Raw genomic sequence first — 21,812 nt, 5'->3', positions numbered from 1 at the left:
TGAGTTCAAGAAAAGTCTGGCCTATAGAGTGAGTTCTAGGACAGCCAAGGCTTCACAGAGAAAATGGTGTCTTGAAAAACAAAATAAATAAAAATAAAAATCTCAGGTGGGGGCCTGAGAGATTGGTCAATGGATAAAGCATTTGTGGCACAAGCATAAAGGCCTGGGAAGCCATGCGAAAGCCAGACACAGTGGCACCCATCTGTAATCCCGGTACTTCTCGGCTGAGATGGGAAATGGAGAAGAGTCCATGGAGGTTTGCAGGCCAGCCAACCGGGAATGCAGCAAAAGAGCGAACAGCAAGAGACCCTGCCTCAAAGTAGAATGTGAAGGCCGATATGCAAGCTTGTGACTTCCAGACATGCAGCATGTTTGCCTACACTCACACACAGGCACACATATGCACACACACATCATACACACAGATACGTATTTGCTTGTATAGGCTTGCTCAGTTCCCATGTATACAGGCATGCCAGAAGAGGGCATCAGATCCCGTTATAGATGGTCTTAAGCCACTGTGTGGTTGGTGGGAATTGAACACAGGACAACTGGAAGAGAAGCCAGTGTTCTTAACCACTGAGCCATCTCACCAGCTCACCACATTTTTTTTTAAAGCTGATAGTGTATGTTATAAAAAAACAGATAATAAGGAAACTAAAGTAACTTACAAATCGATGGGCTGATTTTTCCGCCTTGTTCCAGCATTGAATATGAACCCCTAAGGAAATCTAAAGAGTCGTCCCAGTGACCACCCTGTCTGTCACAGTCCCTCCCTCATCCACCCCCTTCACTGCCTGTCTGGACTTGAGTTCTTGGCCCTTTTAGCTCTGGCTCCCAGGGCTGGCTGATTCTCCAAGGCCTTTGGCTGAAGGTCATGATTTGTACAGTATCCAGATACTGGCTCTGTAGGAATTTTTAAGAGTAGCTTCAAAGACAGACCTTGATGAAATTGGCCGGCTTTTCCCTGTAACTGATACAGGCAGGCCCTTTTGAAAGCAAGTTGACAGCAAAGGGTAGGAGGCAGAACACACCATCTGTCCTTCCTCAGTCACCCCACCATGTGGGTCCGTTTTAAGGACTTAATCATCAGCTGGGCATGGTTGTGGACGCCTTTAGTCCTGGCACTGTGAGGCAGAGGCAGTAGATCTCTGTGAGTTTAAGGACAGCCTAGTCTACAGAGTAAGTTCTAGAGGAGCCAGGAATACATCATGAGAGCTTGTCTCAAAATAATATTTTTAAAAGCAATTATTCAAAGGGGGAAAAAAAAAGATTCCTTCAACAAGAGTGCTCCTGACCTCAGGATTTTATCATTTGTTCTTACCTGGTAAAATATCACATCTACATATGATGCTGTCTCGAAAACATATAAGCAATAACAACAATAATTAAAGTGTCCAAGGTGCACATAATACAATAGCCAGTCGCAGAGTATGAAAATGCAAGACCTGGTACTGGAGAGGTGTTTGGAATGGCTGAGCAGTTCAGAGCACTGCTGCTCCTACTGAAGACCTGAGTTCGGTTCCCCGTACACACATGCAGGATCACAGCCATCCTTAATTCCAGTTCCAGGGGATCTGATACCCTCTTCTGGTTGTGTGCATTCATACTACATACATGCAGTTAAAGCCCACATACACGATTTATATGTGTGTGTACATGTGTGTATATTCATATTCACGCAGGAGTGCTTCACGCATGAAGCCGCAGGTTCAGTCCTTAGCACTAATAAAATCAGGCATGTTATGCATGCCTGTAATTCCAGAACTTGGAAGGTAGAGGCAGAAAGATCTTAAGTTCAAGATCATATTAGGCTACATGGTTGAAGGCAATCTAGGCTACAGGACACCCTATGTTTAAGTATATATATATATGTATATACACACACACACACATTTTATAATCTCAACCATTTCAATGAATTGTTCTTATGTAGACAGTATGGGGAAATGTTTTTTTTTTCCTTAGACTTCTACTGTTTTGATTGATAAAATCTGTAAAATTCCAAAGATTCAGAGGACTGGGTTGAAGTATTTCCAGGGCTGCTCTCATGGGCTTCCCTGGTGGTCACCGATATAACTGAACCCAGCTCCAATCTCAGAGGATTCCTGACTGGGTGGGGTAATTTCACCTCCCCGAGTCCTTCCTTGTCTCAGTCACAGAGGCTAATGCCAGCCTCCCTGGACTGCTAGGAGGAATCTTTGCTTTCCTGCTGCTATGAGAAAACACTTTGACCAAAACCAAACTGGGGAGGAGAGGGTCCATTTCATTCGATGCTTTTCTAAGTCTCCCTCCAACATGGAAGGAAGTCAGGGCAGGAGCTCAAGCAAGGAACTTCAGAAGGACCCTGCTTCCTGGCTCCCTCAGGAGGACCCTGCTTCCTGGCTCCCTCAGGAGGACCCTGCTTCCTGGCTCCCTCAGGAGGACCCTGCTTCCTGGCTCCCTCAGGAGGACCCTGCTTCCTGGCTCCCTCAGGAGAACCCTGCTTCCTGGCTCCCTCAGGAGGACCCTGCTTCCTGGCTCCCTCAGGAGGACCCTGCTTCCTGGCTCCCTTAGGCTCAGGGTCAGCTACCTTTCTTACATAGCCCAGGCCCACCTGCCTAGAGATAGTACCACCCACAGTGGGCTGGGTCCTCCTACATCAATTAACACTCAAGAAAATGTCCACAGGCCAATCTGATGGAGGCCCTTCCTTAACTGAAGCTCACTCTTCCCAGGTGTGTCAAGTTGACAGCCAAGGTTAGCCACCACAGAGGACTTTGTAGGAGACAGGTCATACAGGGTGTCACCCATGGCTGGCAGCGGGAGGCGCTTGGTCAAAAATCAGAACTCCTCTCTCTGTGTTTACTAATCTTTTTACCTGGTATCTGTGCCATGCCTTTGCCCCTGGACATATGCCAAGAAGCTACACTATGGCCCACATTCCCACATGGACATGTGAACGGTTTGGGAGCAGTAGTGCCAGCTGTGGGACTGGCAGCTCAGCAGCTACAACACTGCCCCTCTGGGGAGAAATACAGTAGTGGAGTAGAAAAGACAGAGGGTACCCCCAAATGGTGTGGCTGCTGTCACCACCCCTGCAGACATCACCACCTCTGCCCCAGATTGCTGTCACCCACAGATAAAAATGGATCCATCTTTGGAATGTCATACCATGTCCTTGAGAACTCGTTGAGACCCAGGCACTGGCCCATCTTCTCTGATGCAATCCCACAGACAAGGCTGCAGCGGGGGTCAGGATTGCTTGCACCAAGACATCATCTTGGCCCTCGCACCAGCATTGTCAGTGTCTCCTCCTTCATCCGCATCCACCTTATTTTCTTAGACAAGTTCTCTCTCTAACACTGGAGCTCACTAGTTGACTAGACGGGCTGACCAAGGAGCCTTCAAGATCCTCCAGTCTCTGCCTCCCAGCACTAAAAGCCACACTCACTTTTCACATGGGTGCTGAGGACTTAAACTTGGGTCTTCTCAGTTGGGCAGCAAACATTTTACCCACAGAGTCATCTTTCCGGCCCCTATATTCTTTATCAACACTAGCTTCTATCAATTTTTTATGTGCTTTGGTGTTTTGCCTGCATGTGTGACTGAGGGTGTCAGAACCGCTTGAACTGGAGTTACATGTAGTTGTGAGCTGCCATGTGGGTCCTGGGAATTGAACCTGGGTCCTAGGGAAGAACAGCCAGTGTTCTTAACCACTGAGCCATCTCTCCAGCCCCAATTTCTATTCTTGTATCCTGTCTCTTGCTTGTTTTTCATATGCCTCAGTGGAGGACTTAAGGATGTCCCTCCATGAGCATGGTTTTCATTCCCCTTTGTATTGTGTGACACCCATCAGTCTCTGCTTCTTCTCCAGTGCTCCATCGAGTGTGGCAGTGGGACACAGCAGAGGGAAGTGATCTGTGTTAGGAAGAATGCAGACACCTTTGAAGTGCTAGATCCTTATGAGTGTTCGTTCCTGGAGAAGCCCCCCAGCCAGCAGGCCTGTCACCTCAAGCCTTGTGGAGCTAAGTGGTTTAGCACAGAGTGGAGCATGGTAAGTCACAGTGGTCCATAGAGAACTCTAGGGAGGGTCCTGGGCCCAGCCCATGAAGAGATGCTATATTCCCTGTGGCATCTACTCTCAGTAGACACAATGAGGGAGACCCTGCTCTGTCAGAGAAACCTTTAGCTTACAGATTTGGGTTTCTATACAGAAGTATTGATAATTGAATGAGTCTTAAATTTTGGGGTATATTTGGGGGCAGGTCTTGCTTGAAAAGGCTAATTCTGGGCCTCTTCTGGTTAAGACATTTGTGTTTACCAAGCAGTACACAGGTGTCCTTGGGCTGCATCTTGACAGACATCACTGCAGAGAATAATGGAGTTTGAAAGGCCTCTAAGATACTGCTTAAAGTACTGCATTGTAAGCCGGGTACCACCGCATGCACCTGCAACCCCAGTACTGGGGAGGTAGAGACAGGATGATCCTTGGAATGCATTGCCCAGACAGGCTAACTGAACTTCAGGTTCAGTGAGAGATCCTAGCTCAAAAAATAAAGTGGAGAGCTAGGCATGAGGGAGCATGCCTCTGATCACAACACTCTGGAGGCAAAGACAAGCAGTCTCTGTAAGTTCAAGGACAACCTGGTCTACATAGCAAGTGCTAGGACAGCCAGAACCACATAGAAAGACTGCCTCGAAAATACATTACATACATACATACGTACATATGTATGTACATACAGTGGAGAGAAACTTAGAAAAGATATCTGCCATCAACTTCTGGCCTACACATATGTACCCATACATGTGCACCCCCAAACACATGTCCCCACATATACACATTCACAAGCACACATGTGAACACACACACTACAGTGCTTACATTATGCAGTGAACTCTTGGTGAGAGTTCTGTGAGATCAAGGCCAGCCTGGTCTACAAAGTGAGTTCCAAGACAGTCAAAACCAGAGAAACCCCTGCTCAAAAAACCAAAATAATAATAATGATGATGATGATGATAAATTTAAAAATAAATTGTCCTTAAAAATTCTTTCCCAGTTCTACCCACTGAAAGAGCCTAGAAACCAGATAGACCCACAAAGGAACTCTCTCCCATCCAGAGTGCAGCTTTGATTGACACTAGTAGGAGCTAGAGATTCTTTAATATCGAATCCTCTTCAGGATGCAGCTGTCACCGTCTTAGGACACCAGATGAACTAAATAGTTTGAGACATTGCATGTCACTGGCTGCTGAGATCCCTAAAAGACAGACAACCACAGGACTCTGTGGCTCAGGCTTTGCTGAGGCCTCCTGTAGATCCGACTAATAGCTTCCAGGAGACCCTGTCTCCAAAAAAATTAATAGTTTTTTGTTTTAAATATTTTAATTAATTAAATTTTTTAATTAATAAAAATTAAGTAACAGTGACATGGCCCAGTACTGCCAGGCCAAAGACCCAAGTTCCATCTCTGGGACCCACATGGTGGAAGGAGAGAACCAGCTCCCACAGGTTGTTCTCTGACCTCCACACATAGGCCATGAAACCCATAAACACACATAATAAGTGTAATTTAAAAGAAATAATCATTGTAGATGTGGTAGCCCAAACCTTTAATCCCTGCACTCAGGAGGCCGGCTGATCTCTGTGAGTTCCAGGCCAGCTTGGTCTACAGAGTGAATTCCAGGCCGAGTCAGGGCTACACAGTGAGACCCTGTCTCAAAGAAAATTTGTTTTAATTTTTAAACATTAAAAATAAACAAGCTTAAGGCAATGGAAGAAAGACCTGTAGGTTTAGATTAAGAATTTTAACTACAATGTAGAACTAAGATATGGATCCTAGTTATTATTATTTATTATTATTATTTTAATTTCATGTTTATTTTTATCTTATGTGTATGTATGTTTGCCTGCATATATGGCTGTGCACTGCCTGCATGCAGTGCCCTTGGAGCACAGAGGGGAAGGTATCAGTTGTCCTGGGACTGGCGTTCCAGACTGTTGTGAGCCACCATATTTGAACTCAGGACCTCTGGAAGAACAGTCAGTGCTCTTAACCTCTGAGCCGTCTCTCCAGCCCCTGTTTTGTTTAGGGTTTTTTTTTGTTTGTTTGTTTTTTGTTTTTTAAGTAATACTTTGTACTTATCATTTGGGAATGTCCTACACTTATGCAATACGTTCCATGTCTACCCATGTCTACTTTTCTCCATCCTGACCCTGATTTAAAAAAACAAAAACAAAAACCCTATTTTTAAAATATGAAAGATTCACCAAATTTTTTAAAATGAGACTAGAATCAGTAAATATATAGATTTGAAGATAATAAGGCACAGCAATGGTGCATTTTTAAAGCTCCTTCTTTGTAATGAGAGACTAGAATGTGGGAGAATTCACTCAAAACAGTGAAGGAGGGGGCACGGGAGACGGGCAGACCGGACAAGGTAGCCAGCCTGCTAGGTGTCATGTGGAAGTGTGTTCGAGTGCTCACTTTCCCTTTTGGGAGATGTTTGAGTTTCCCCTTATCTTCCTCCCTGGTGCGGAGACCTCACAAGCTGCTGAGAAATCTGACATTTTCTCTCTATTTGCCCTACAGTGCTCCAAGAGCTGTCAGGGCGGATTCCGGGTGCGGGAAGTTCGGTGTCTGTCAGATGACATGACCCCGGGTAGCCTCTGCGACCCCCAGTTGAAACCAGAAGAGAGAGAATCTTGTAACCCTCAGGACTGTGTCCCTGAAGTTGGTGAGTTTGGGGTTCCCACCTGAAGAAAAGGGAAATGAGCCTCCTCTCGCTCTGTCAAGTTATCCAGGGTGGAAATGGCTGAGCTGTTTCTCTGTGACCTTGTGCCACAGCAGAGTGTGTCTGGGGGGAGGAGGGTCGATGGGGGGTCAGGGTGCTGTGGTGTTTTAATTTCATAGTTTAAGACTACCACACACTGAGACGTCCTCTGAGTATCATAATGTGTGCTACTGGTTTGTGCATTTTTAGCTTCAGCTTTGAGAATCATTTAAAGGCATAGATGGCTATCAAGGTTTATTTATAAATTCCATTTTGTTAACCTTGTAATTTCCTTTTCTTCCCCTTAATGGATTTTATGTGTGAAGTGAAATAGTTTTTCCTCCCTTGAAAAGACATCATAGCTAAGTCTAGAAGACCAAACCAAGTGGTTTTTAAAGAAAAATCATAGACCAAGGCTGAGTGTCAGAAAGCTGGCCTGCCATTCACAAAACCCTGGGTCTGATCCTAGGACCACATAAGCCAGGCATGGTGGTGAGTACCCATGATCCCAGCACTCCAGGGCTGAGGCAGGAGAATGGGAAGATCAAGATCAGCATCTCCCAATACCAAGCTCAAGGCCAGCCAGGGATACATACAACCCGCTTCAGAGCAAAGCCCTCACATCTTATTAGTGAGAAACCTTTGACAAGTGTGTGCTGGGGCTGAGAGATGGGTCTCAAGAATACACAAAGTGGTTATGGCAGCCACGCCTTGCTTGGAAATCTACAATCAATCCCAAGGATCTGGCAGTTTTAGCCATCGTTAATTACCCGTGTCTATGTGCCTGAAACAACTTTCTTTTTCAATGTTTTCTTTTAATGCAACCTTTTCAAAAGCAACGAAAGGAACAATTGATGATCCAAATTTAAATCACTTCAACTCTGTGGTGTTGCCAAGACAAATAAGTAAATAGCTCGTGTGCATGACCCAGACATAGGAATTCTATCAATATTTATTTTGAAGCCTCCTGCCTACAGTCCTATATACTGATTGTAGCATATTTTCCTAAGATGTGTTCCAAGTATTTTCTTACATCTCTTCTTCCTTACCCTCTCCCGTCTTCTTTATTTATTTCAGCTAGTGTCTGTCACGGGCCTATGCTTGGCTTATGTAGGCTGGCTAGCAGCAAACTTCAGAGATCTACCTGTCCCATCCTCCCAGCCCTGGGATTACAAGCATATAATACATACATAGTTCTTCCATGTGGGTCCTAAGACTCGAACTCAGTTCCTCACACTTACACAGTAGCACCTGAGCCTTCCTGCCAGCGTTCACACGATGTCAGTCAAAATCCACACAGGATCTTTTAGATTGGCTATATCAAATATGAATAGGATAGATCAAATTGTTTATATAGAATAACAGCAAAGACTACCCAGGGCAATTTTGAGGATAACAGCGTTAGGGGACTTATTCTCAAATAAACCAAAGATGTTTGCTCTGTCTGTGGTGGAGTTAGCATAGAAGTCTGAAGAAAGGATGAACTGTTACACTCATATACACTTACATATATGGAAAAACAGCAACATCCAATCCCTGCCTCTCAATACTCATGAGCATGTGCGCACACGCACACACTCATCCACATTCACACACGTACACAATCACCACCATCCTCACCGGTTCCTGGAAAATTAAGGAAATAAATGTAATCAGAAAATTTAAACCCTAAGGAAAGACTTTGAGGGGGAAACTGTTTTATCTTAGAGTAAGGGAAAAAAAATTTTAATGAAAACCCCAGAGTGGTTGGTTACAAGGGAACCATACCAATACCAAGAGTATTAAAATGTCAAGTGTCTGATTAGCACATGACATCATAAAAGAAGTGCCAAGAGGAGCTTCAAGCTTAGAGGAGATGCTAGCAACACCACAGCCAGTAAAGATGGGGATCCATGGTATAGAGAGAACTTGGCGAGTTCACGGGCAAAGGAGGAGCTGCCCCCAGCAAAGGGAGCCTGAGCCACAAACACTGACCCAGTGTGTTCGCCCCACCCAGGGAGAGTTGAGCATTCACTAGACAGACACAAATAGAATCCTGCTGATCTGGGGGTGTGCTTCAGCTTCAGAGTGCTTGCCCAGCGTGCACAGTGCCCTGGGATTGATTTCCAGCACAGCCAAAACCACCCCTAGAGTCATCCCCAGCACTGGAGATGGATGGAGGCAGGAAAATTAGGACTTCTCATCCTCCAGGATCAAGGCTAGCTGAGGCTACGTGAGACCCTGTGTCTTCTTCACACTGCCTGCCATCTCCACCCCTCCCCCCCCCCAAATAATGGAATTCCACTGTTCTGCCAAGAGAAATACAAATAGTTTCACATAGTTTGGAGGACAGCCATCATATCTAATAAGGCTGCATGTGTTTTAAAACTCAAAAGGAACACTTAAAAATCTGCTTAAAAGATTTGTATTTATAACAGGAAAAAATGGAAACAAATGTCTACCAATGGAAAATGCATACATTATATATTTACATGGCTACCCTCCCCAGTGATATAAACAAATGCATTAATTCAATTTCAAAAAAGTGGCCAAGAGCTATGTGAATTTTTACATTGTATTTTTTTGATTGGTTGGTTGGTTGGGTGTTTTGTTTTGTTTTTGTTTTGTTTTGTTTGAGACGGGGTTTCTCTGTGTAGCCCTGGCTGTCCTGGAACTCACTCTATAGACCAGGCTGGCCTCGAACTCAGAAATCCGCCTGCCTCTGCCTCCCAAGTGCTGGAGTTAAAGGCATGCACCACCACTGCCTGGTTGAATTTTTACATTTTCTTAAGTTCAGATGTCACTGTGGTTAAAGAGAGATAGGAGATGGAGAGATGGCTCAGTGGTTTAGAGCACTGACTGCTCTTCCAGAGGACCTGAGTTCAATTCCCAGCAACCATGTGGTGACTCACAACCATCTGTAATGGGATCTGTTGCCCTCTTCTGGCATGCAGGTATACATGCAGTTAGAGCACTCATATAGAAAATTTAAATAAATCTTTTAAAAAATAAACAAACCATCACATACAGGAGGCAGGGGAGATGGCTCCGTGGGTACAGGGCTTGCTGTACAGCATGAGGATTTGAGTTTGAATCCACAGCACACTCATAATAGCTGGGTGACCTTAGCCCTGGAGAAGGGGAGACAGGAGGCTCCCTGGGTTTGCTGGCTAACCTGACTAGCCAATCAGTGAGGTCCTGGTTTAGTAACCAGAAAACTAGATGGAGGAAGAAGAATGAGTGAATACCAAGGAGCTGCATATGCTATCAATGGTGGCTGGGGAGGAGCCACTTTCTTTGGTAGTGTAGGCACTAGAAGTTACCATGCTCTGGTAAATTATCCCACACCCTTGTCCATGCAAGCAGCACCAGCTAAACTTATTTTAACAAGAATAAAAATTGGTGCATCATCTTTTGCTTACCTCTTCCTGGGAAGAAATCCTCATACCTGGTGTTTGTCATCCCTGTCCAATATCCTCATCTTGATCATTATCATTTGAGATGGAGTCTTGATAAGCTGCCCTGGCTGATCTTCAAATTTCAGCCATGCCCACTCTCTCTGGACATTCTTGAACATACATTCTGTCCCTCTCTCCCTCCCTCCTTTCCCTCCTCTCTCTCTCCTTCTCTCCCTCTCTGCCCACAGGCCTGTGCATGTATGTGGAGGCCAGAGTCATTGGCTATCTTCCTCAACTGCTCTTCAACTTATTTCTCAAATGTCTCTTTTTCATTTATCATTCTTTGACAGGCTCATGTACATATTTAATATTTGGGGGTCATTTTTACACCCCTCTTTACCCTCTCTCAACCCCTTCCTGCTTCTACTGAGCCCTAACAAGGTCCCTCCCTGACATCTCTGACATCCTATACGAATCTCTGCATGTGTTCACACAGACTCATAACAGACACACCTAGACCCATACATACATATATACATACATACATACACACACATACATACTAATACACATACCCCCACATAAATGCATACATATATTCATACACCCCCACATCCACACACACACACACACACACACACACACACACACACACACACGCGAGCAGGGCCCGAGGGAAGTGCTGTGCCTCCTCCCCTTTCTCTTCACCCTGGTCCTGGCTGCCTCTTGGGCTCAGGAGTCTCTTCTGTTCTCTTCCACCGTAGATGAAAACTGCAAGGACAAGTACTACAACTGCAACGTGGTGGTCCAGGCGCGCCTCTGTGTCTACAACTACTACAAGACTGCCTGCTGTGCCTCTTGCACCCGAGTGGCCAACAGACACACAGGCTTTCTGGGGAGCCGATAACACGCCTGCCCTCCTGGGGTTACAAGCAGCGCACCTGGCTGGGCTGCTCTGCCGAGGACCCCCGCTCTCACCTTCCAAAAGCGTACCACATGGTACCCAGGATGTTGGAAAGTTATGGCTGGCCCTTTGAGCATTACCCTATCCTGATGATGCCCTTCCTTGGGCCCTGGTGCCTGCTCATGGTGCCTTCTGAAAATCAAGAATACAGCTCTCATCCCAACTCCAGGCCTACTGTCATCCAAGGCAGCAGCCGGACCACTGACCAAGCGCAGCCTCCTTCCTGGTGCTACTGCCCTGTCCAAAATTAGAACCCCTTTGGAAAGTCAAGAGAGGAAAGCACCCCATCCTGCAGCACGGACAAGCCTCGCTGAGACCTGTGCACCCCTGTTACCTCAGCCCAGCTGCGTCCCTCGTGATTCTTAAAGACAATAGACAGTTTCCTGCCTCGGGACAGAGCTATCTTACAATAGAGTGCTTTCTTGTTTAGCAGTTACACACACTCTCAGACATTAGCTCACTGAGGGCTGCAGTGTCCCAGAATGGGAGGCAGAGGGTGAATATGTGCCCCCTACTTCACTAGCAAGGAGACTGGGGCTCTATTCGGGTAACTGAGCTGCTGTTTGGGGGACAAGGCTAAGTGCCTACCCCAGATGACTGGGCACAACCCTCTCCCCACAGCACCTCCAGTGACCACCCTGGGCTCTGTCCAGGGTCTATAGTCTGAAGGATGAATGGGCTTCCTGTCTGACCAGGAGGCATTCTCTGAACAGCCCAGGCTTCTGAGCCCCATCCTCTGTCCCTAAGTGCTGCCTCAAATGAGCACTGAGTTCTTTCAAGATGTCTGCACCCCCGTCCCCTTTCCCTCAGCCATAACTCCTGATGACAGGACTCTGGTGTTTGCTAAGTTCCATTCTCAACAGAGCTGTCCCTCGCGACAAGGTAGCCACCGGGAGAGCTGGCCAGTCACCAAGGATTCTCTGGGCTACTCTGGAGCTGGAGCAAACTCCCAAATCCCACGGGCTCTTGTTCCACCATCTCTCCTGGCTTCTTCATGGTACCACCTAATGTATAGGCAAGCCAGTTACCCCAGCAACATCTCCATATTGCAATAGGGATGGTCTAATTTGAGCCTGGTGGACTGTCCGATAGTTCTATCTAGTGGCCTCACATCCCTCCCCTCCATTGTGACTCATGACTAATTCTTCCCACAAGCATTGACCATCAAGACTAATTTTAATGCTGCAGGTCTGGGAGAAGGAGGTTGGAAGCCCTCCGTATCTCTGCTGACTCACTCTGCCAACTGTAATTCCAGAGGCCCCAGGCCTGAAGGGACTCGGTGTTTATTGAAAGGTGAACCATCTTGGGATGCCAGGGACAGGGGGGGGAGACAATTAAGAAAAATATTTTTTTTTCTTAAAAATTGTAAACTTACAGAAATTATATTTTGGGTTCTGGGCATGTTTCCCTTAAAGAAGGCACAAAACCTTAGCACATGGTCTCTCCATGAACCAACCTACATTGTGACAGCTCACAGCTGTGGGGATGGTATAACCTGTCTGATCCGATGCACTCTGTCAGGATTCCAATGGCCTTGGCCTCTGTGAGTGTCCCCTCATCATTTGTCTCTGCCTGGGAAGCCAAGCACTGCTTCTGTCAGCAAGCAGCCCCACCTCTCCTGGGGGGCAGGAGATACACAGCCCAGCAGAGACCGCAATCACCATGCTAACTAGAGAGAAGCCACCTCATGAGCAGCTTCCGTCACCGCTCTCTTCCTGTCCCTCTCACTGTGTGCTTCTGCTTGTCCCAGGCAGTTTTCCCTCTATGCAGCCATTCTCAGATCTTGCTGGACAAGCCAGGTATTGGAAGGATTCCTTGGAAGGTGTTTGTGTACACGCCTGAGGGTAAGGCAGGCACGGATCTGTGCGTAACCTGAGAGCTAGCATTAGCTCCAGGGAAGGAGAGCGTTCTAGCAACCAAAGCCACCCAACAATCGTTGGTCACAGGGCCTAAAGGCCTTCTCTGCAGAGAGTGAGCACACTGACCCTTCCGGTTCACAAATTCTCAGGGCTGGGCTGGGTTGGTGATGGCTTTGTCTACCCTGTGTCTCAGGTGTCATCTCACGGTTCTTAGCAAAGACAAAGATCCTCCTATAGTAAGCGTAGGTCAGAGAAAATGGGGCAGGCCCTGGTCTTTAGGCAAATACCAAACCAAACTAAACAAAACACCGACAACAAAACTAGAAAATGCCTCATCCGAGTTCAGTGGATTTTTCCAGGAAAATGAGCTGTTCCTGGGAGTTCAGTCCCCTTTGGAAGGTTATAGATTTCTAGGAATGGGGTCAATTAACCACTTTGTTTAGAAGGCCAATCTTGCAAAGGTCCTGGTTCCTCCTTCCATCCCCTGCACAGCCTCCTCCCTACACAGTGTGGGCAGCGGGGCCTTGGGCTCACCAGCGGTTACCAGGATTGCCCGTCCCTGCAGATGGTGCTTTATCCACCACCTCCTTCTCAGACCTCTCCACATTCCCTTCGTTGGCTGTGGTTTGGAGCTGAAATTTATATTTTAATATTGATTTTCCTCTGGTGTGCCAGATGGCCACATCATGAGCTCTGAATGAAAAATTAGGTAAATGAAAGCTACTGTGTAGCCTTTCTCAACAAAAGTCAACAAAGCCCCAAATGAAAAGCATGTGCTGTTTAGCTTTCATTAGGACAAAAAAAAAAAAAAAGACCTTCCTTTTGAGCCTCTATTGAGTCTCTATTTCCTTTGACCTCTCAGGGCCGGCTGGGAATATGCTCTCCAACCGCTAGAGGGAGCAGTGCCCCACTCGTAGCCATGCTCTGACTAAGAGAAGCCAGAGGAGCTTGTCAGCCCAGGATTTCGGTTTCTCCTTCCCTCCTTGCTTTTAGCAGGCATCATCTATTTGTTCTCTATTCGTTTACACCCAACCTTCTCTTTTTAAAAGGTGGTTGAGAAGCAGGAGATGCTAGATTAATTTGTTGTGTGATATACAGAAATCTAGATATTGCTAGCACCTGCCCAAGCTAGCCCCCTCGTTTTATTGATAGCTGTCTTAGCAGTGACACTATAAAGTGTTCCTATATAAATATAAGGAACAAAACGAAGCCAGACGACATCATGACAGGGTGAATAGTCTGTCAGCCCTGCAGGTGGAGGCCAGATCCTTGCCAGATAAAACATTTTGCACGTAGCTTAGAAGAAAACTGGCTGATGCCCTGAGCTTCAAGAGCCAACAGCTAGGGTAAGAGGGATCTGAAAAGATGTTTTAAAAACCCCGAAGAGAAGGCCTATATTTCAACAGTTCACTGGGAGGTGGTGAAAGCCCTACCTTTGGAATAAAAAAAAAATAACTATACAGTTGAAAGGTGATAGAGAAGAATTTCAGCCAAGTTCAAAGTGAGTTAAAAGAGTGGGAGGAATGCATCGGAATGTAAAGGACCCCTAGACTAGCCAGTTAGCTCAATCAGCAAAGCGCTGAAGAACTGAGTCCAAGTCTCAGAACCCTCATGCAAAAAGCCAGGTTTGGCGGTATTCACTTGTAATCCCAGCACTCGGGAGGCAGAGACAGGAGGATCGCTGGGGTTCACTAACTGGCCAGCCCAGCCTACTTGGCAAGTGCCAGGCCAGTGAGAGACCGGGTCACAAAAAAACATGGTGGATGGCACCCGAAGAACAACAGTTGTCCTCTGACCTCCACATGAACTCACATATAGGCATGTGTGTATAAGCCATCCCACAAGCCACCAAGGCCACCGAGAAAACATGGGTGAGAGTCAAGCTGGTGTCTGTAGGAAGACTACTGCTCACAGGTAACATTCACGTGGGGCTTTCCAATCCTGATAAAGAGGACAGCCTGTTGGAGACAGTGTGAGGAACTTCTGAGGTGGGATGTCTGCGGAAGAGACACCATGAGAGCCCTCTCAGGAGTAGGAGGGAGAAAGCTCAGTGAAACAGGTTGCTCTTGCAGAATAACGAACTATCTGCATGCTGGAACCTTCTATGGTGCAGGGATGCTGGAGATAGACCATAACTCTCTGTGGAAGTGGCAGCTGAGGCAGGATGGCGCTGTGCCGGGATGTGGGAAGAGGCTCTACTAAATGGAACAGCTCTGAGTGACTCATTCATATCATTCCTAACTGCTACTATCTTGTCGCCATTTGAAACCCAGTAGTGCCTCTTCCTGTAAGTTGCGTTTGCCCTCATTTGGCAGCCACTGGCAGCCTGGGCAGAGCCATCTCTATGTGCCTGTTTCCCAGAGGGGGCAAACAGACATGGGGGCAGCTAACTGCCTGCCTGGGGTCACAACACTCCACCGAGGAGGCAGCCTTGAGTAGCCTGCGCTATTTGTCTTCAATCTCTTTTGTAAGAACCTTGCCTGCCTGAGGGACCCCTTGCTGACAAAGAACAACAGCTTTCTACCCCACACCGTCCTTTGTATTCTGGGTCCTTGTTCTGTTGTGGAAAGTGGCCCCAAGAATATGGAAACTCCCAGCCTCGTCAGATGATCAGCCCCTGGCCTCGGTGAGACGAGAGTCCATTCTGTTACACCCACTAACTCCCACCATCCACCCAACATAAGGATATACTTTGCTATAACTTATTATTTTGTTCTCTGTAAATACAAGATGTTTATAGGAAATACGTACTCTGAACTATGTCTGCAGAGTGGACTGCAACAACAGAATAGTTCTGCTATTTAGAATATGTTCATTGTAAAGGGACCTAATGGTATTTATTACATAAGCCATTCACATTTACATAAAATGGTTTGATTGGCCAAGCCAGCTTTCTGGTACATTGCTACACCACAGTGTCTTATTCTATGTCAATCCTTTCAGCTGTTTATATAGTGATTGGCTAAATTTTTGAGGGTTTAAAATCAAATATAACTAACTCTGCTTTTGATGTTCAGGGGCTCGCTCCCTGGTATTGTGCCTAACTAAGCCTGCCACCTTTCTGTCTTTTTTTGGTTTTTTTTTGTTTTTATGAGACAGGGTTTCTCTGTGTAGTTCTGGCTGTCCTGGAACTCACTCTGTAGACCAGGCTAGCCCTGAACTCAGAAATCTGCCTGTCTCTGCCTCTTGAGCTCCCAAGTGCTGGGATTAAAGGTGTATGCCACCACTGCCCAGCCACCTTTCTGTCTTAAATATTATGTTTTCTCATATGACCCACCCTCTCCTTACACCCACACATGTGGAGAAGGGAAGGTGGCTGGTCTTTCTCATCCCTTCTCAGTGTGACTGGCTGTTAGCTTCACCTGCCTCATTGCTTAGGTCAGAGCAGTGGACGGCTTGGGCTGAGGGGCTAGGAGAGGGTTAGGGACATGCAGCAGCGTTCTCAGCTCTGATGGCCCTAGGGTCCCTGCTGAGGACTGTGGGGCCAGGGCCTCGAGGCTGACCTGTGAACTGCAGAACTAGGACAGAGAAGGCCCTGAGGACACCACCAGTTCCCTGTGTCCTCTGCAAGCTTAAGTTATTATGGAAGGGGGAGGCAAGTAGACGGTGAATTATATGAGCAAATATGGGCTACTTCCCAGCACTATTTTGTGTATGACTAATTTATTTTTATTGTAAAGATACAATAAACTGGTTAAAAGATCTACTTAGTTAACTGTCTGTGTTCTTGCTTGTCTTAGTCACTATTCTGTCGCTGTGAAGAGCCTCGATGACCAACGTGTAACTCTTATATAAAGGAAAGCATTTAAGCGAGGACGAGCTTACAACCTCAGAGGCTTAGTCCATTATCACTGTGGCAGGGAGCATGAGAGCTCCATCCTGATCTGCAGGCAGAGAGAGGAGACAGACAGACAGAGACTGGGCCTGTCATGCTCTTTTTAAACCTCAAGGCCCACCCCCAGTGACATACTTCCTCAAGGCAAACCTACTCCAACAAAGTCACACCTCCTGATCCTTCTCAAAGAGGGCCACTCCCTGGTGACTAACCATTCAAAAGTACGAGCCTATGGGGGGGAGGGGGCACTCTTATTCAAACCTCCATGAACTGGTGTAGAATCCCTTAAAGAATTCTTAAGATTTAAGGAGAGGGTATCAAGTACATAAAATAGCTAAAGACACCTTGCCCAGCCACACCCCCACGGGACTCAGCAGTGATAAATATTAAGCAATGAACGAAAGTTTGACTAAGCTATACCTCTAAGGGTTGGTAAATTTCGTGCCAGCCACCGCGGTCATACGATTAACCCTAATTAATTATTCTCGGCATAAAACGTGTTAATTGAACATATATTAATAGAATTAAAATTCAACTAATATGTAAAAATCTATTGTTAGAATTTAAACACAACAACGAAAGTAATTCTAAACCTATCATAAAACACGATAGCTAAGATCCAAACTGGGATTAGATACCCCACTATGCTTAGCCCTAAACTATAATAATTATATAACAAAATTATTTGCCAGAGAACTACTAGCCACAGCTTAAAACTCAAAGGACTTGGCGGTACTTTATATCCATCTAGAGGAACCTGTTCTATAATCGATACACCCCGCTTTACCTCACCACCCCTTGCTAATTCACCCTATATACCGCCATCTTCAGCAAACCCTTAAAAAGGAATAAAAGTAAGCAAGAGAACAATCATAAAAACGTTAGGTCAAGGTGTAGCCGATGGGATGGGAAGCAATGGGCTACATTTTCTATTTAAGAACATCACGACACCCTTTATGAAACTAAAGGACAAAGGAGGATTTAGTAGTAAATTAAGAGTAGAGAGCTTAATTGAATAGAGCAATGAAGTACGTACACACCGCCCGTCACGGGTGGGGGGGTGGGGAGGAAGGGGCACTCTTATTCAAACCACCACATTACCCTCTTCGCAGCTGTGGGAAATTTTCTCAGAGAGGTGAACAAGTGGCTTCTAACCTCAGAGTGGGCACTAAGAAACTAGAAGAAGAATTCCATTTAAGTCTAACTTGGCAAGCCAATGAAATTAACATACCACCTAAGAAAATGGCTCTGACCCCAGCGATGGCTGCATATCAGAGAGAAGGGGAACTCAACACCTCCCCCTCCACGACAGACATTAATGGGCACCATCTTGCACAGAGCTCTTATGGATAATCAAAGCTACTGAGTTCAAGAGGGTAACATCCATATGCCCGAAGGACAGGCATTCAACAAGGCTGGCTTTTCTAGTTTCATTCTGTCACTGTTACAAACTCTATGACCCAGAGTAATTGCACTTACCAGGTCACAGGCTGTCACTGGGGGGGAAGGAAGTGAGGGCAGTGCTGCTAGCCGCTGGCTCACTGTCTCATGCTGGGCTAGCTTTCTTATGCAGCCCAGGCCCAGCTGCCCAGGGGTGCGGTGGGCTGTCCACAGTAGGCTTGCCTCCTCCATCAATCATCAATCTAAAGTAGCCACAAGCCAATCTGTACTGGACAATCTGCTGAGGCTCCCTCACGTGACTGTAGGCTGTGTCAAGCTGACAGCTGGAGCTAAGAGGATGGTCTGTCTACATGACTTCCAAAACTCCTCCCGAGAGGAGAATTGAGCCCTGGGGTGGGAGGGGCAGTTGGTATATTAGATACTTATTCTCTTTCTGTGATTTAATACTATGACCGAGGCAATTTATCTAAGAAACGGTTGGTTTGTGCTTACCGTTTCAGAGAGCTACAAGTCCATCACATCAAGGCAGCAAGTGGCAGGCAGGCATGGTGGCAGGGGCAGATCAAAGCTGTACCTGCAAGCAGGAAGCAGAGAAAATGACCTGCAAATAGCAAGGGGCTTTAAATTCTCAAAGCCCGCCTCCAGTGATGTACTTCCTCCTGTACAGAAGGGCCACACCTTCTAAACTGCCCCAACAATTGGGAATTGAGTGTTTAAATGCAGGGGTGTGGGTGGAGTGGAGGGTGGGAGAAGTGGGGAGGATTTCTCATGCCGACTACCACAGCTGGTGGCTCAGACCTTGGACTTGAATACCATTTGGTCTGAGAGCACAAAGCTGCCTCTAAAGGAGCCTTTGCCTGCTGGATCTGCAGGGCGTTGTCTTGTCTGAATCAGATGAGAAACACAGAGGTAATCCACTACAGAAATAATGTGGTCACACTGTGGAAAAGGCCACAGTGAAACCCCAACTCCCCATGAACTGACTTCACCTCGGTCTCTATTTTAACAGGATGTTTGGGGGGGGGGGAATGTCGTTCAAATTATCTTGATTCCTGATAAAGCAAATCATGATGCGTACCACTGGTGACTAACCTTAGCTAGACTCTTTAGAGGATCCTTCCACTCGGTTTCTGGCTCTGCCCGGCCTGGCTTTTCATCAGCACCCCCCTAAAAATGGTATTTTGCCTAAGTTGCTCCCTCCCTCCCCTTATATTCATCTTTTCTAACTGGAAAACTTGACTTTCACTTAATTCATTTAACATAAAATGTATCGTGATAATTATATCAGGTACACGATTAAGTGTTATTTTCAACATTTCCTTGTGTTGTACAGCCATTACCCACAAACTTTTTTCATTCTTCAATGTGCAAGTCAGGAGTGATATGTTTTGGAAAATGCGGTATGATGTGGTGGGAGGGTGTGCCTTAGCAGGCCCATGCTAAGGAACACACACATACACACACACACACCCCTTGAGGTACCAGCCATGCAACGGGTCTAATATAAAATGAAGTTTATTTTGGGACATGAGAAGGGGGGTTGAGAAGGGAGTAGAGGCAGAGAAAGAGAAGGGACAGAGAAGGGTGTCAAATAGTCCTTTTATAGCAAGCCAGACTCCTACCTGGCTGTTGCTAGGTAACTGTTGGGCGGAGCCTAGAAGAAATGTGAACAAGGAGTCTATACCAGACTACGTGCAGAACATTCTTATGCCACCCACACTGAGACTCAAACCTGGGCCTTGGGCCTCTTACCACCTGCTACCAGGGAGCTGTGTTCCCAGACCTGAACGAGCATCATCTTACCCTCACTGCAAACCTGTAACATTGGGAAACTGATGGAGGGCCGTTAGCACACCAGCCAGGGTAACAGCAGTAACAGTAGGATTCCGCAGCCTCCACTCCAGCCTGGAGTCCGTTCCATCTCCATCTCCCAGGACATGTTCTATGGTCTCAATGTATATCAGTTCTGGTCTTTTCCTGCTTACCAACTCCAACCAATCTACACTGGTTTTACAAATCCAGGCACAGCTCTTTTTTTTTTTTTTAATTGGATATTTTCTTTATTTGCATTTCAAATGTTATCACCTTTCCCGGTTTCCCTCCCTCCCAGAAACGCCCTATCACATCTTCCCTTCTCCTGCTCTTTACCTAAGCTCAAAAGTGCTGCTTTCACCTTGAGCTGCACTTGGAAAGGTACCCAAGCCCCACCTCCTGAGGGAAGCAAGGAGCCTGCTTTCCTCTGAGGGTAGGACCCCAGCTGGGAACCAACCCCATCACTGGTTCTAGAGAACACCTGTCACAAAGGTTACTGAAGTAGGAAAGATCTCCAAAAATCATAACTGAGATGGGGCTGCTCCTGCTGGGGAGGCTGTCTTTAGCCCTCAGACATTTCAGGGGCTGTTAGGGACTAAAAAGAATCTGGATAGGTGGCCTTACACAGGCAATCAAGGAAGTGACAAGGAGTCAGACTTGGTTCAAAATAAAATGTCCAAGGCCTGCGGAGATGGTAAAGGTGGCAAAATACTTTTAGCTCACAAACATGAGGACCAGAGTTCAATCCCCGGGACACGGATGAAGGAAAAAAAACGCCAATCAAGGAGGTGAAGTAGAAAGATCATAAGAGAGACTTTGCCAACCCCAATGCTGACTCAGACTCAGGAGATGAGAGGTGAAGGACTCAAGAGGTGTGGGGTGGGGCCAACTCTTTGAAGGCTCATAGAATGATGCTGTGACTGACGAAGAGAAGTGAAGCACTTAACACTTTAGGAACATGGCTGAATTTTCTGGGAAGCCAAGCAAATGGCATCTGCTACCTTACAAACATCATGTCTTATAATATAGACTAACATAGGTGTGGTAATGCACCACCTGGGGATTAGAGCATCCTGAGCTCCTTTGAGAACACAGGGTGCCCAGAAGTACCTGCAGGTAGGGAGACCCCAAAAGAGTCGGCAGAGAGAGCACCTCTGTGCACCCACCTTCTGCAGAGAAAAGCCTGTCCACAGATATCAATGGCTCTCCATTTCCTCATAGCCGAGTTAAAGAGAGCCACACAGATGTGCTTCCATTTGGCTTTATTTGTGGCACGGGAGCATCCACACACCTGCTATAACCGCTCTTAATCAAGCCCCACCCCAGCCCTGATGGTCGCCTCCCTGACCAGGCAACGGGAAGCTGCTCTCCTAACACATTCTCTGCCTGCTATCTGCTTCCCTCAACACTCAGAAGCTCTTTGGTATCTGGCTATTTCTCTCTCCATTTTGCAATTAGGAGAGCCAGGCTTCATCCAGACCAGGAGACTGACATGTGATCGACCCACAGGGTACAGACACCTGCTCAAGACATAGAATGCAAGTCTGACAGGCTTCAACCTTTCTACTCAATCCCTTGGCACCTGACTGCCAGAGAATCACACAGCTCTCTTGTGGATGCGAACTGAAGCCAGAACCTGCTTCCTACATGTGTGGTGCTGATCATGGCAAATGCGGTAGACTGCCCACTCTGGAAGGATAAGAACCCAAGACAGTGAGTGACAACCTGCTGTGATATTCCCTCCCCTCCCCCTCTCCCTTGTCCTCCCCTTTTTCTTCTCTCTCTCCCCCCTCCCTCTCCCTGTCCTC

General features: G+C 46.6%; 1 protein-coding gene across 3 annotated transcripts in view; it reads left to right on the top strand.

Annotated features, from left to right (window-relative positions):
* Thsd4 (thrombospondin type 1 domain containing 4) overlaps positions 1-16,662 on the top strand; it is a 585,726-nt gene extending 569,064 nt beyond the window's left edge. For all 3 annotated transcript variants that reach the window (XM_031346065.1, XM_031346067.1, XM_031346068.1), the window contains 3 exons: positions 3,857-4,036; positions 6,576-6,720; positions 10,898-16,662. In XM_031346065.1, the coding sequence (XP_031201925.1) occupies positions 3,857-4,036; positions 6,576-6,720; positions 10,898-11,040 (468 nt within the window). In that variant the 3' untranslated portion in view covers positions 11,041-16,662. The remainder of the gene's footprint in view (positions 1-3,856; positions 4,037-6,575; positions 6,721-10,897) is intronic.
* Positions 16,663-21,812: the final 5,150 nt, after the last annotated feature.

The sequence above is a fragment of the Mastomys coucha genome, unplaced genomic scaffold (assembly GCF_008632895.1).
Source record: "Mastomys coucha isolate ucsf_1 unplaced genomic scaffold, UCSF_Mcou_1 pScaffold23, whole genome shotgun sequence".
Classification (NCBI taxonomy): Eukaryota; Metazoa; Chordata; class Mammalia; order Rodentia; family Muridae; genus Mastomys; species Mastomys coucha.
This window is presented reverse-complemented; position numbering and strand designations above follow the sequence as displayed.